This window comes from Phyllobates terribilis, unplaced genomic scaffold (genome assembly GCF_046119375.1).
Source record: "Phyllobates terribilis strain yellow unplaced genomic scaffold, ASM4611937v1 Scaffold_11__3_contigs__length_659146591, whole genome shotgun sequence".
Lineage (NCBI taxonomy): Eukaryota > Metazoa > Chordata > Amphibia > Anura > Dendrobatidae > Phyllobates > Phyllobates terribilis.
This window is the reverse complement of record NW_027362771.1, coordinates 310,741,826-310,757,166: the sequence shown is the minus strand read 5'-3', so window position 1 is coordinate 310,757,166 and position 15,341 is coordinate 310,741,826. Positions and strand designations below refer to the sequence as shown.

The window sequence follows — 15,341 nt, the reverse complement described above, 5'->3', positions numbered from 1 at the left end:
AGAGGAAGGGTCAAGGGAGGGCTTTTTGAGGATGGGTGTGATTGCGGCATGTTTGAAACATGAGGGGAAGACACCGGTTGTTAGTGACAGATTGAAGAGGTGGGTTAGGGTTGGGATGAAGACTGTGGTAAGGTTAGTGATGCGGTGGGATGGGATTGGGTCAAGTTCGCAGGTGGTGAGGTGTGATTTGGAGAGTAAAGAGGAGACTTGACCTTCTGTAATGGTGGAGAAGTGGGGTTTGGAGGAGGAGGGTTGAGTAGATATGAGGAGGGGTTGTGTGGACTTTAGGCAAAAGTTTTGTCTGATGGTGTCAATCTTCTGTTTGAAGAATGAGGCAAAGTCGTCGGCTGAGATGAGAGAAGAGGGAGGAGGTGCTGGGGGATGAAGGAGAGAGTTGAAAGTGTTAAATAGCTGTTTAGGGTTGTGAGATAGGGAGGATATGAGAGATGAGAAGTAGGTTTGTTTTGCTGTAGTGAGTGCGGCCTTGAAATTAGTGAGGGATTGCTTGAATGCGATGAAGTGCTCGATGGAGTGAGACCTTTTCCATCTCCGCTCCGCAACCCTGGAGGCCCGGCGCAGTTCTTTAGTAAGTTTAGTGTGCCAGGGTTGCCTATTGAATGTGCGAGATGTGGTGTGTGTGAGAGGGGCGATCGAGTCTAGAGCTGCAGCTATTGTGGTGTTATATGAGGCAGCAGCAACGTCTGCATCGTGTAAGGAGTTTATGTCTGTAAGAGGGAGGAGGGATTCAGAGAGTGAGTGTAGGTCAAGGTGTTTGAGATTTCTGCGAGGGTGTGTAAGTTTGTGGAGTGGGGATTGTGCACCTGGAGAGGAGAGGGTAGAGAATGTGAGGAGGTTATGGTCAGAGAGAGGGAGTGGTGAGTTAGAGAGGTTAGATAGGGAACAGAGGCGGGTGAAGATGAGGTCCAGTGTGTGGCCATCTTTGTGGGTGGTTGTGGAAGACCATTGAGTGAGTCCGAAGGAGGAATTGAGAGATAAGAACTTAGAGACAGATGAGTGGGAAGTGTTAATGGGGATGTTGAAGTCGCCCATTATGATAGTGGGGATGTCAGTGGAGAGGAAGTGAAGCAGCCAGGTGGTGAAGTGGTCTAAGAAGGTGGTGGCTTGCCCTGGTGGTCGGTAAACGACGGCCAGTTGGAGGTTGGAGGGGGAATAGATGTGCACACAGTGCACCTCAAAAGAGGGGAGTGTAACGGAAGGTGGCAGTGGGATTTGGGTGAAAGCGCAGTGTTCTGATAGGAGCAAACCTACGCCTCCGCCATGTTTGCCGTTGGGGCGGGGGGTGTGGGAAAGGTGGAATCCGCCATATGAAAGTGCAGCTGGGGAGGCTGTGTCAGAGGGGGTGAGCCAGGTTTCAGTGATGGCGAGGAAGGAAAGTTTGTTTGTAATGAAAAGATCGTGGATGAAGGAAAGTTTGTTGCAGATGGAGCGAGCGTTCCATAGAGCTCCTGTTAGAGCAACTAAGGAAGTGGGGATTAGTTGGATGGGTATGAGGTTAGAAGGGTTGCGACAGTTTGTGGAAGGTCGTGGATAGGAGGAAGAAGTAACTGTGGGGATATGGTGAGGAGGACCAGGATTTGGAGAGATATCTCCAGCAGTGAGGAGGAGCAGAGAAAGTGTTAGCAGGTGGGAGCAAGAGAGAGCATGGGGTGGCTGTCTGTGTTTGGAGATCCAGGATTGAATGTTGAGGAATAATTCGGAGGAGGAGGTGAGATGAATGGGGAGGATGGAGGGAGAGATGAAGAGTTTCTTGCTAGGTGTAGGGATTTGGGGGGTTACTAGAAAGTGGAGGACTATAGAGAAAAAAATGAGAGCTATCAGAAACATGGTTAAAAGAGAGTAAATGGTCAAAGTGTTGGTTACCTGACTCCTGCCCTGACTAACTGCCTCTGAAATAACTGCCACTTCTCTCCGAAGCCACTTTGCACAAGAAGACGCGTGCACACCCCAGCACGCGTGCACCCCTTACAGAGCTTCTAAATATATAGGGCACATTAAACTATCAGGTGAAGGGCATTGTGGGAGCTGCTTATGGCTAAATTAGCAGCTGGTCGAGATGGCTGGGTGATCAAAGACAGAGCTAGGACTCTCGTCTCTGCAGTTTAGCGCCTCTAAAAATCTGATAAGATCTATAGTGGGGAAGGGGCAGACATATGTGGGTATTGCATGGAGTGGGACAGATAAGGCAGAGAAATTATGCAGAGCATGTACCAGTGAGGTGAACCAGCAGAGCAGAGCATTAGATTACAGCAGAGCCGGATTCACTATCCCCTCCTTTGGACAAATCGAACATCAAGAAGAAGTCAAAGCGCAGCCTCAGCCCTGACTTCTTGTCGATGTTCAATACGTCCGAAGGTGGGGACAGTGACATCGGTGCAGATTGGTTGCAGGGCTCACGTGACATGACATAACCTTACGTGAGCGCTGGGAACACGAATGCCGACACCACTGGAACCGCGCCGGCACAGATGGTGAGTATCGGTGTTTTAATTTTAACGGGGCCAAAGATGAGGAATGAGAAGTTGACAACCCCTTTAATCATTAGGCATACAAGAAAGTAGTAGAAAACACAGATATAGTTCTTACAGAGAGTGCTGACTTGTCTATATGGCAACTCTTCAAGGTTTTCTTTTCTCCTCTGTCTATGAATCTCCCCACAATGTTTCTGTGTCTGAAACAATTAACATCTTGTGCTAACTGACCCATATCTCATCCACTCCTTCCACCTGTAGGCTGCATTGATGGAACAGTAACACGCAAACATGAAGAGGAATGGAGACCACATGGAGAGCCATGTCATAATTGTCGTTGTGTGGTACAAAACTAAATACTTCTGTAATCTCCTAGAACAGTTATACAGTCCGCCCCCAGTTGTTCCTTTTCACATGAATATTTTGGTTTCCTCCCTTTTGTTTAGCCTCTAGCTTTATATCATTTCATGGAATACTAACTCTCTCTTTTTCATGTACAACCATAATACCCGTTTCTTAAAGCAATGCTAATTTTTAACTGATTTTATCTCCTTCTAACTGTTCATATTCTCTTAATGTAGGAGGGCAAAGTTCAATGTAAGAAGCGTCACTGTGCCTCTCTGTGCAGGAACCCAGCTCCAGCAAGGCCAGGAACCTGCTGTCCTGTGTGTGATGGTATGTCACTGACCAGATTTTTGTGGCTCTTCAGGTCAAAGTTATTCCGTCAAATACAATAGAGTTATAAAAATGTCCTTTGGGTGTTGTAATTCCCATATCTCAGTGGGGTTATTCTCTTTGAATACTTTTGTGCAGTTAGAAATATTTCTGTATATATCACACAATAGACTAACCCACATTAAATGTGTGTTCTGGGACAAAATCTAAAGGTATCAAACTGATTTTCAGTATATTCATTTTTTAAAGTCCTAATTATTATAACATTTTTCACCACCAAAACTTTTTTATATTTGAACCCCAATATAATGATTACATGATGCTGAATACAATTGCAGATCTAACTATACACTGAAATGTTTGAAATCTCTCAAATGTTATAAATTTTGACAAAATTAAAAATAAAGTTACATTTTTATTATTAATAACGTCACTATTAAGCTTTACTCCTTTTTGTGTTGAAAGGATTCATTTAAAGAATTTTGTCTTTGGCATAAAAAGCCCTAATAAAGTGGCTTTTTTATTTTTTGTAAAATCGTTTTTTAAATGAAGTCCATAAAAATATAACGCGTTGGTGAGATATCTAAATACTTATAGTTCTCGTGCTGTTTTCAGGTTTTCAAGTGCTTTCAAAACGAAGATGTGGCCCTGCTCTGGGTCATATCTGCGTGGTCTACACTACATTTTTCCTTTAGGCTAAAAATTGTTGTTATGCAGACAGTTGACTCTGTCCGTAGACTTCTATGGGCTCCACAGTCTTATAAGAGCTCATAGAAGTCTATTAGATGTAGACTATGTAGACACGTAACAGAACCAGGAGCAGAATGGTAATTTAGCTTCTAAAATACTTTCTGAAAATTAGACAAGTGCTAAATATATTTAGATATCTCACATTCCATGCCATGTTTTTAGTTAAAGTACTTTTCAAAGTATTTTTATTTTTAAAAAAACACTTTATTATGCTCGTTTGTGCTATTAGCCTCTGGAGACCCTCATACACATGTGGCTGACAGTCTAATGTCTGTGGGGCCTTCCGAGACTCCCCTGATAGATGCTGTCAGGAGAAATATGGATCTGGCATGTCTGATTTTGGACTGCCCATTCTTTTATTCTCTAAGAGAGAAGTTACTGGCAAAGATGTCTGAAAGCGGATATCTCATAGGGAGCACAGGGGCGCTCGGTTAAGTGAGCTCACCAGGGTATGGGAGAGTTGGACCAGATAGCTTCCAGCAAAACGATTCGTCCACAGCTATCTAAAATGTGGGGGGGGGGGCATGAAGCAAACATAATACAGTGAAAGGATTCATGTCTAGTGCTGGGCCAGCAATGTCTTTACCATAATCATTGAGTTAATACTCCACACCCTTGCCTGCTAATATTGTCTGCCTGTGTAAGGTAAATGCCTATACAACTACAGAGCTATACGGAATCCCATTAAAATAAGGGATGTAGCCAACTTGAACTGAACCCCCTGCTCAAAGACCTCTATACCCGTCAGATGGGCTTTCTAAATCTTTAGGCCTATGTCTTATTCCAGGGAAATCCATGTTTTTCTTATATGTAAATGACCTCTTCCAGGCTTTGGGGAGTGTGTTACCTAGAAGATAACTCTGCCTCCAGAGCTTATTATACGTGAAGGGGGAGTTACCAGTGTGAGACATGTAACTAACACAGAACAGGAGAAAGGAAATTTGTCTTCTTGCAAACAATTTTTTTGCAGCTTTCTGAGCTCTGATGTATTGTAACAATTACAACCCTGTCTGCCTGTGAGATGGAAGCTAAAGCTGAGAGGAACCTGCAGATGTGTCAGGTATAATCACACACAGCTCTGCAGTGAGATCAGGAGAGCAGAGAGCGGCCATCACACATCACACTGGTAACTCCACCTTCATGTAAACCAGTGGTTCTCAACTTCTCAAGACCCACCTATAGATCATGTTTTCAGCATTTCATTAGTATTACACAGGTAATAATTACACCACCTGTGCAATACTAAGGAAATCCTGAAAATATGATCTGTTGGTGGGTCTTGAGGACTGGAGTTGAGAACCACTGATGTAAAATAAGCCCTGGAGGCAGAGATATCTTCCAGACAATACCCTCCCCATAGCCTGGAAGAGGTTATTTATATAAAACGATAAAAAATGATTCCTCAACAACAACACATCTGATATAAGACATACAGGTAGGACTTTTTCACCATTCTATAACCTGTATGCCCATATTAATAGTTTAGATAGGTCAAATGTGGTGACAGATTCTCTTTAAATTCTAAATCGTAGCATATCTCTTGTTTTCTCAGGTTGTTCCTATAATGGGCGAAACTATCAGAATGGGCAAACAGTAAGAAGCTCTGACCCTTGTACAAGTTGTGTCTGTGAGGTGCGGCTTTCTCTATATTTCTGGAGTAAATGCACTTGAGAATCTAATTTGATTTATTCATTACACTGATTACTTTTCTTGTCCTGGTTATGCATAAATTATCATCTATATCTATTGTTTTATAGAATGGAAATGTTCAGTGCAGTGCAATACCTTGTAACCCTACGTTGTGCAGAAACCCTGTCCGAAAACCAGGAGAATGCTGCCCGAGGTACCCTCTTTTTTTACCTACATACGGAAATGGTTCTAATTCCAATAGGCACCTGGTCAATTATGGTTTTGTTTAGAAGACTGGAATATTTTCTGTGTTTTTCATATTTGTATGTTTTGGACCCAAGACTTTATAAGCTGACTATGGTGCCCAAAAATAGAAACCACTTTGCTCAATTTATTATAAAAATTTAGCAGTAGAAATCCCTATTTGGCTTATTATTGTTATTTTATGCCAACATGTATATTCATACACATCACACTACGACAGAAAAATGTCATTCTTCTGAATGGTGCTGTTTCTGCAGCATGTGCTTGGATTTCTGAGAGCTGCATTCAGATGAACGAATGGTCACAGAAAGTTCTGCAACAAATCTGCCAACTGTGAATAATATACTTGTAAATTCTGCCAATCCAACCATTGCTGTCTCTGATTAGGTGTGAGGGATGTGAGTTTGATTCCCGTTCCTATGCAGAAGGAGACGTTTTTACAGCTTCCCATGACCCCTGCCTCAGCTGCACTTGCTCTGTGAGTACGATATATTCTCTTTCAACATTCATAAATTACTAGAATGATTTTTACAATATGATTTCTGTTAACAATCAACTACTGATTGCTGTATGTTTTTTTTTTATAAGGCAGGAGAGGTGTCCTGTGACCACCTAGATAGAAGGTGCCCTACTGCACAATGCAGTCACCCTGGCAAAGTTGTTGGAAAATGTTGCCCAAGTTGTGAAGGTAAAAGCTGGTAGAGCGTGGAGGACAAATGTAAGGTCAGAAAAACTAGATGGAAATTAACAACAATATTATATGGGTTTCAAGAAAATCCCATGTACTAATTGACTCGTGATGGTAATATTGTAGAGGGAGGTAATATATGAGTGTTATACAGTAAAAAGAAAGAAGCGAAGGGTTGCTCAACTGTTCAATGTTGGGTGCTCTGAAGTAACAGTAGAACTTCAAAATATAGAAGAAACTTTGGCACACCAAAGTATTATGCAACGTAAATTTATTATAACCCCATATGGCAAGGCAGATTAATTAAACCAACGTTTTGACCCCAAAGGGTCTTTTTCAAGGTATATCTGCTGTGAACGGGGATGTGACGAGACAGGAATGCGGTGTCACATCCCCGTTCACAGCAGATATACCTTGAAAAAAAACCTTTGGGGTCAAAACGTTGGTTTAATTAATCTGCCTTGCCATATGGGGTTATAATAAATTTAAGTTGCATAATACTTTGGTGTGCTGAAGTTTCTTTTAGATTTTAATATTATACAGTAAAACACACAGCGTGTTATGTTCATTTTACAGTGTGTGACTTTGAGCGAAGAATATATTCTGATGGACAATCATTCCAGCCCCCGGGACATGGACCCTGCCTCCAATGCACCTGTACAGTGAGTATAGCTGAAATGCTTTAGTATCCAAAATAACATACAGTGTCGCTTGTGGAATCCAGGAGGAAAGCTGTGTGGCCTGTTATTTCTCTTATCTATAAAGTCTGATATAAATTGGCGAGGAATTCATCAATCATCTAATCCAGTTTCTTTTACTTAAAAAAATGCTATATTTGGCACAATGGGTATGTGAGCAAAAATGCTGCAACTTTATCTGCCAAAGCCATTACTTTTACTCAAAAAATAGGTGAATTTTAGCAAAAGGGGTATGGTAAACCGCCGCACAGCAAATTTACTATGATGCATAGACTTCATTTTCCAAGGCATGTGCAGCCTACAGATGTGCAGAATGTATTAAGAGGTGTGTGCATCCTAATACATTTAGCTAACTTAGTTCAGCAGGATTTTGGTTCAAGACTGGCATATAAAACACCAGTCTTGACAAATCACCCCCATTGTTACTATACCTAAATCTATAAGCAAGTGGCAGTAATAAAAAGCATTTTCAGCAACTGCTTCAAAGATCATTAACTTCTAGTCATATATCATCTATAATCGGCTGATTGCTCATGTATTTTACAGTGTTTGCTAAAATTCAGGTTAATCTGTAGCAGTCATGTATCTAAAAAGAGTAAATCTCTTGAATTTGTGTTAGCATAATTTCATCACAAAAAAGCAAAAATGTTAAAGAGGTTTTGTACATACTAAGCCGCATTTGTAAAAATTGATAAAAAAAAGAAAGTAATTTTTGCGCCTCATTTAGGCCTCCCTGAATCACGTAAATTGTTATATCTGTGTTTTTCTTGGATAGAACACATAGCCATCATAGGAAATTTGTGAGCAGTATTTCACCCTCCAAACTGAGAAATCAACTTTTGAATTGATACGCAAATGAGGCTGTAGAGCTATTTGTAGATCTGAAGCCACTGTCACTCCAGCTCTATTCCCTGCCCAGTGCTGCTTGCGTAACTGACAGCCTCTATGCTGATTGGTGTCAGGCAAAGGAGCTGTCAGTCAAGCTGACGGAGAAAGTGCTTGGTGGGGAATAGAGCTGGAGTGACCGAGACTTCAGATCTTCAGCCTCATTTGCATATCATTTCAAAAATTGATTTGTCAGTAACCTAAGAATGGACTGGCCATGTAAAGGGATTGTTGAACTTGTACTTGAAAGAGCTATATGCACATATAAACAGTTGTGGAGCCGGGGTTGGAATCCTGTTGACAGATTCTCTTAAAAATTTGTGATGCTATTCACATGTCCATGTTTTTTTTGTGGATCATGTTTCTTCAAAAATATCATGGAGAAATGTTTTTGATGAGAGTCATGGATCAAAATTACCCATACAAGTCTATGGGTCTATGGAAATAATGGACAGCGCACGAACTTGATCGTGATTAACTTAGTAATAGGCTTTTTTTTTCATTCGAGAAAATAACTAACTAAACACTAATGGTAAAAACTGACAGACTGACCTAACATTGATGAAAATTGAATAAAAAACACAGATGAACAACGGACCGTCTTTTTACTTATGAAAGAAATCATTGTTGTCTGAATGAGGCTTCCCTGTGGCAAAATCTTGCTCCCCCCATCATATTTTTGCTTATATGCCCAAAATAGGAAAATACAAAGTCATTGAATTTTAAGATATTGAGCGGACATTTTATAACTACTGTATATGACACCATTGAGAGACTTTGTTATGTTCCCAGTCAATGTGAAGATAAAAACCACCGCAGCACTGAAAGTAAGGAGACACTCAACAAAAAAGCTGTAGGCTTCATGTATTAAGTAGCTACAATAACGCCACCAAAATTACTCATATGTATGCTGTCTATGATGCATATCTCCTGTTGTAATAAATACAGTGTTTTTGAAGTGGGTATTAAATTTAGATTTTCAGGTCACATTTGCATGTAAGCTGTAGATAGCTATGGCTCCTTGGTACAAAGATCAAACCTCATCTGAAGTCATCTGTCTGGTTTAACTTTTCAATATGATGAAAAATATGATGGCAGGAAATATCCAGAGATTATATTTATTTTCTGGATGAAGATACCAAATACAATGTGTGTTCAGTTAGTAGTCAGTTCATTAATGAAGTGCTCCTTCCTCAACTGCATTTGCTGTCCAGTGAGGGGTCATGCATCAGAAGTACATATCCCATGATCTCTTTGATTGTCATGCTATCTTCTAGTAGGCGGTGCCGGCAACTGTTTGTTGGTCTGTTGTCTCAGTAAAGGGGTCATTACAGGTAAAATGTATCCAAAGTGTCTACAGTATTAATATCTCCTCTAGTAGGCCTTCTGACTCACACATCTTTCATGTCACAGAAAGGAAATGTCCGTTGTCTAGAGGAGACCTGTCCACCAATATCCTGCCCCAATCCAATAAGAGAACCAAATAAGTGCTGTCCAATCTGCAAAGGTAAGCAATAAAAAAAAAACACTGGATTTTCCATTGTTAACATCTGCTTTCTTCACTTGCATCTCAATTTTTTGACATGGAACTTCATTAATGTGACTACATCCCTGCCTTTTTCAGTCTGTGTCCAGGATGGAGTGGAGTTCGTAGAGGGGGTAGAATGGGAACCTGACAGTGATCCATGTAGCACTTGTGCTTGTTTGAATGGTGACACAGTGTGTGGGGTCAGTCAGTGTCCCCCACTGTCCTGTCATCACCCAACCCACAATGAAGGTAAATACCCCATATATAAGACCACACCACAGTACACAAATATGGATGCATAGCTATATTTAAAGTTTCACTTCTGGTTGAATATACCATACATATCAGTTTACAGATACCTTTGTCATTCAATGATGTTGATGGATGTTCTCCATTTCATATAAAGCATAGTAAGGGAAATCGAGTCACATTTGGTAATGTACAAAATGACTGTTCAAAAAGAAGAGCCATGGATGTTTGCTCAGTTTGCTTCAAATTTACTAAGGTGGTGGACACTATATAATACATTTCGTGCAACTTACCAGGTGTACTAGCTGCTTCATTGCACCAAGTTATAGCTGTAGGGCATATACCCCAATAGTTTATTCATTGTTACGATTTTGGTGGAATCATTGCACTGTTTATGATGACCCTTCCATGGCTTTTGTGTAAATATATTTTGTATGTAATAGAACACGTGTACAACCTACTAACGTACTGTACATTCATTTGATAGGAATCTTATAGTATTCATGCCGTAAAGCACCACTTCAAGGTTTTTTTCTATTTCAGCGCAGGAGTGGTGCCGCTAATCTAAGTTCCCTGTCTCTAGTATTATACTTACCAGCCGTTGTCTTCAGCTGTTGCAGGCGCCACTCCGGTCTCGTGCTGCCATCTTGTGACCTCAACTTCTGACTTACCGGAAGTCAGAGGTAACGTTCACAAGCTGTCATAGAGTTACATTGAGTTGGGACTTACAGATCGCCCAGAAAACACTGGAGCAATCCGGCATGTCACAATCTGCAGAAGACCGACCAAAGTGCGGCCGATAAAAGATGAAGACATCAGCTGGGGAGTATAATGCTAGGGGCAGGGAAGTTAGATTAGCGGCACCACTCCTGCGCTGAAATAAAAAAAATGCTGGAGTGGTGCTTTCAATAGTTAATGTACTTTCTCTCATCCTAGGTGAGTGCTGTCCAGTGTGTGATACATGTACTTACAACCAGAGATTATACAGTAATGGACAGGACTTCACAGACCCAGACAACCCATGCCAGAGTTGCCACTGTCAGGTGAGAAAGTTGATTATTTTTCTATATATGCCATGTAGGAGGGGATAAATGTGTCTGAGAAACTGGGATATAAACCCTACAGATTCATCGCTTACACTTTGATTGATTTGTGTTTAGGATGGTACTGTCCAGTGTACTCCTGTTGTTTGCCCCTCCGTGTTATGTGCCAGGCCAGAAATAAAGCCTGGCCACTGCTGTGCCACGTGCCCAGGTGAGTCAGTGTGACATGTATATAAGAAAGCATGCTTTTATGTATTTCATTTTTTTTTTATAATAACCATTTTTATTTGGTGGTCGGTGCTTCTTAGATTGCAGATATCTTGATAATATTTTCCTGGATGGAGAACAGTTTTCCAACCCAGAGAATAAGTGCCAGGAATGTGGGTGCCATAATGGGCATGTGACCTGCGCTGACCGAGGATGTCCAGGGCCTCTGTGTTCATACCCACTGCCGGGATCCTGCTGTAACAATAATTGCAATGGTGAGCTTGGCTACTAGACACGTTCTCATTGACATGAAACTGAATTAAATAGAATATACTGTATTTTAAGCATCTTTCTGTAAATATCATGCAGTAAAGACATTTTTAACACTGTGAGTGTGAAGAAAGGCAGACGCATTATCAGGAAAATTCACCAGCACTATCTCATCATGAGAAAATAGCATTAAGGTGCCTGGGTCCATACTCCCTGATCCATTGGGATATTCAATACGTAAAGAAGGAGAGATCACCACAGTACTCCAGATAATAGATTCTATATAAGCCGCTATTCACACCCACTTCATGATGCAGTGCTTCAACTCTGCATGTGTGACGCCTCTACTCGAAAGCCCCTTTTTACCCTGGGAGATGGGGGACTCGGAGTCGGGTCCTGTGATGGAGAGATGGGGTGCAGTCGTGGCCCGGACCCGCTCCGTGCCCAGGGCCGTCACAATTAAAAGGATGGTACGGGCTTATCCGGGTTGAGTGGCTGATTTAGACTACGCCACCTGTGGCACCTGGTGAAGGCCACCAGCGCCGCTGCAGTCCGCTGAGGCATGGTGGTATGGCGGCCGTCATTGTTACTACTCCCCACAGGCGGAGCAAGGTCTCAGGGCAGAGAGGCAGGATGGAGGGGGTAGTAGTAAAGGAGACCTGGTGCTGCGTAGTGCGGAGTAGCGCAGAATAAAGAGTCCGGAGGCCATAGGGGTGAACTTCCAAGGCTTTACTCACATAAGAGATGGCAGAAGGAAGGAGACTCCCTGCTCCTCACGGAGTTCTGCGGTCACCAGGAACGGGGGTCCGACAACCTCCGAGTAAGTCCAGCGTTCAATCAGGACCCCGCACCAGAGTGTTCCTAAACTACAGACCGAGTCCTTTCCTGTCTGTGTGTGTAATTAGGCCGGGTCTCCCTCTGAACTCCTCTCAGAAAAAGGGCACGGGTGGCAGCTCCACTCCTTCCGTTACCCGGTGGGATCCTCAGGGCCTACCGGGCTTCCCCGACCAGGACATGGAGTAGCAAGGTCGGGTGTCGGGGGCCGGTACCCCTCTTGCAGCTGGACTCCCTCTGAATATATCAGGTTGGTGAGGACAGGTGGCGTACACCGCTCCGTCTGCATCCTCCCCGGGATCCATTTGCTGTGGAGCTACACTCTTAAGCTCCGGGCCTTCTTGGTCGTGATCCTTGACCAGGTTGAGACATTCATTGCCTACATCCTGCCCCTCGACCCAAGGCCGGGGTACGAGGGCTGTGCCTCCATCCGCTGCAGGTCCACACAGTATCCATGCTCAGGGTGGGAGATCACAGTCGTTCACGGTTCAAAAGACAGCCAAAGAACCTCGAACCAAAAATGGCTTTTTATTAAATATGAAATTTTAAAGTGTAACTAAATTGTGAGTCCTCCACCCTCACCCACTAATTTGGTTCCCCCTAACTCTTGGTTCCCCAATCTCCCTGTAACCAGGAGGGCAGCACCTAGTGCATTCTAGCCTCCTCTGGTGGAGAAGTGTGTTGTTGCATGTGGAGGTTGGGTCCTGACCATCACACTGTTCTTACCTCAGAGGAGGAACACTACACTCCATTACAGAAGTGCAGCATCCCTGTGGCGGTCGAACCGTCAGGGCGCCACATTCCCCCCTGGTAAAACACAGCACGTCCGCGGGCTGCAAAAGAGTAACACCTAGAAAGTTTTCTTTTATATTAACAACAAACTATCTTCCCTTTATGGGAGGCACTTTTTCTTAAACGTTGCAAACATGACATAACATTATAAGAGTACAAAAGTATAAAATTATAAAAGTGCTAGCATTTTCCAGAGACATTCATGTGCAGACAGACGGGTTAAAGTGCAAGGACTAAGAGTCAGTTCAGAAGTACGAGGGACCTGTCCCAAACCCCCAACGTGGGCCCTGGGGTGGCTGCAGGGCATGAAGATCCCGAGTTGGACCTCCAGGAGAGCCACCCTGACAGGTTTTTCTTCTGAGGTCTGAGGTAGAATTGTATACGCGGTTTTATATAAAACCAATATGGAGCACCTAAAGAGATGCAAACTATATACAGGAAGGGAGTCTGTCTGTTGCTAGTCCGCAGGGACCAATGTCTCCAGAAACCGGGGATAGAAAAATCAAAACATAAATGTCAGCATCTTAACTTTTTAACAGGTTACAACCGCCGGGGCTGCTTAGATCTCGGGTTCCCTCCTGGGAAAAGGCTCGTTTCTCCCGACGGAGGCTGACCGGTCCCCTGAGGCTGAGCGCGAGGGGGCGTCACTCCGGGACACTTTGTGAACATCCAGGGCGTACCACCCCTGCACCCCATGGTGGCGAGAGTAAGTCACTACATTGCCCGGGAAGAGGTTCCGGCCAGGGTGTCCCTTCTTCAGCCGTGGCTCGACATCCCGCCGGCTGACAAAGACGTCGTCCTGGTACTGGGGACTCCTGATGAACCCCCACCCCGCCTCATGGTTGAAGCAGACGACTTGCCCTTCCACACGGGGACTGGGACGGGTTGCCTCCTCTTGTTGGACCCGGGACTTGGCAGCTTTGGCCCGCACCTCGAGGCGCTCGCAGCGAACCTCCCTCCGGCGTTGCTCCCGAGCGAGTTGGAGGATCTGCTCACGGCACCGCTCACTCCTCCTCTGCGCTTCAGCCCGGGTTTCCCGGGGGAAGCCCATCAGGTCCCCCCCCCTGGTTATCCTAGGCCCACTCCTCAGCCTCCGGCCAGGTGACTGTCGGTGCGGGTTGCGGTGTCATTAGAGGCTGCTGCGGGTCCTCTGCAAGCGTGGACCAGTCCGGGTTGGGGCCGGTGGACACCTCTGCAGCTTCAGGTACTTCGGATTCGGGAGTAGGGCGGCATCGCAGGTCCCCACCTATAGCTGCCGCTTGCAGCTCCGGAGCAAAGACCTGCTCCCAGGTGACCGCGCCAGGCAGGAGATACTCGGCCATGAGGTCCAGTATGAGTACGGTAGGCTCAGCAGCCAGGGCAGGGGCAGTACACTCACCCACCGCTGGGCCCCTCACGACCTCTGTCACCGTGTCACCCTGAGCTTCAGCTCCTTGGCGGCGGGCCCAGATGCGCAGCAACATTTCTTCCCGCCACGCAGCCGTCGCCGCCTCCTGGGCCTCTTTCTGTCTCCGCATAAGTCCCGGGGCTTCCTGGTGGAGAAACTCCAAATCTACCGCTGTTAGAATCTTGCCGCCTCGCTCCCTGCTGGGTGAAGGACCTGAACCGGGTTCAGAAGGCTCGGTAGGTTGCGCTTCAGAAGCGTCCATGTCTGCTCCCGAAGATTGCCAACCTCCAACTGCAAAGGCCGCACCTTGTTGCTTTTCTCCTTCCTCCTCTTTTGGGGCGGTTCCTGTGCGGAATGCTGACAGGCCCGCCTTCGTTCAGTCCATCCGGTTTGACGGGCATTACCCCGCGGACAGTCTCTGATGGAAGGGGCGGTTCGCACTTTTGGCGCCATACGGGAGCCCAGCCCACGATGGGAGGTGTTAGAAGGCCATCTTTCTACAGCACTATGGCGCCTGTTCTTCTTGGGCGGGCGCCATTTTAAGTGAAAACGAAAGTCCAAGGTGTAAGGCACACAGTACCAGGTAGCAATGGGTAATTCCTGTCTTTGCTGCGGGCACGGAATCCTGCCGACTACGCCAAGTTTGTGACGCCTCTACTCGAAAGTCCCTTTTTACCCTGGGAGATGGGGGACTCGGAGTCGGGTCCTGTGATGGAGAGATGGGGTGCAGCCGTGGCCCGGACCCGCTCCGTGCCCAGGGCCGTCACAATTAAAAGGATGGTACGGGCTTATCCGGGTTGAGTGGCTGATTTTGACTACGCCACCTGTGGCACCTGGTGAAGGCCACCAGCGCCGCTGCAGTCCGCTGAGGCATGGTAGTATGGCGGCCGTCGTTGTTACTACTCCCCACAGGCGGAGCAAGACCTCAGGGCAGAGAGGCAGGATGGAGGGGG

General features: G+C 44.9%; 1 protein-coding gene across 1 annotated transcript in view; it reads left to right on the top strand.

Annotated features, from left to right (window-relative positions):
• KCP (kielin cysteine rich BMP regulator) overlaps nucleotides 1–15,341 on the top strand; it is a 154,918-nt gene that overhangs the window by 93,397 nt on the left and 46,180 nt on the right. The window contains exons 16-27 of the mRNA XM_073652551.1: nucleotides 2,751–2,833; nucleotides 3,071–3,164; nucleotides 5,467–5,546; nucleotides 5,672–5,757; nucleotides 6,195–6,285; nucleotides 6,396–6,495; nucleotides 7,072–7,157; nucleotides 9,492–9,585; nucleotides 9,703–9,855; nucleotides 10,792–10,898; nucleotides 11,016–11,109; nucleotides 11,207–11,380. Of these exons, the coding sequence (XP_073508652.1) occupies nucleotides 2,751–2,833; nucleotides 3,071–3,164; nucleotides 5,467–5,546; nucleotides 5,672–5,757; nucleotides 6,195–6,285; nucleotides 6,396–6,495; nucleotides 7,072–7,157; nucleotides 9,492–9,585; nucleotides 9,703–9,855; nucleotides 10,792–10,898; nucleotides 11,016–11,109; nucleotides 11,207–11,380 (1,242 nt within the window). The remainder of the gene's footprint in view (nucleotides 1–2,750; nucleotides 2,834–3,070; nucleotides 3,165–5,466; nucleotides 5,547–5,671; nucleotides 5,758–6,194; nucleotides 6,286–6,395; nucleotides 6,496–7,071; nucleotides 7,158–9,491; nucleotides 9,586–9,702; nucleotides 9,856–10,791; nucleotides 10,899–11,015; nucleotides 11,110–11,206; nucleotides 11,381–15,341) is intronic.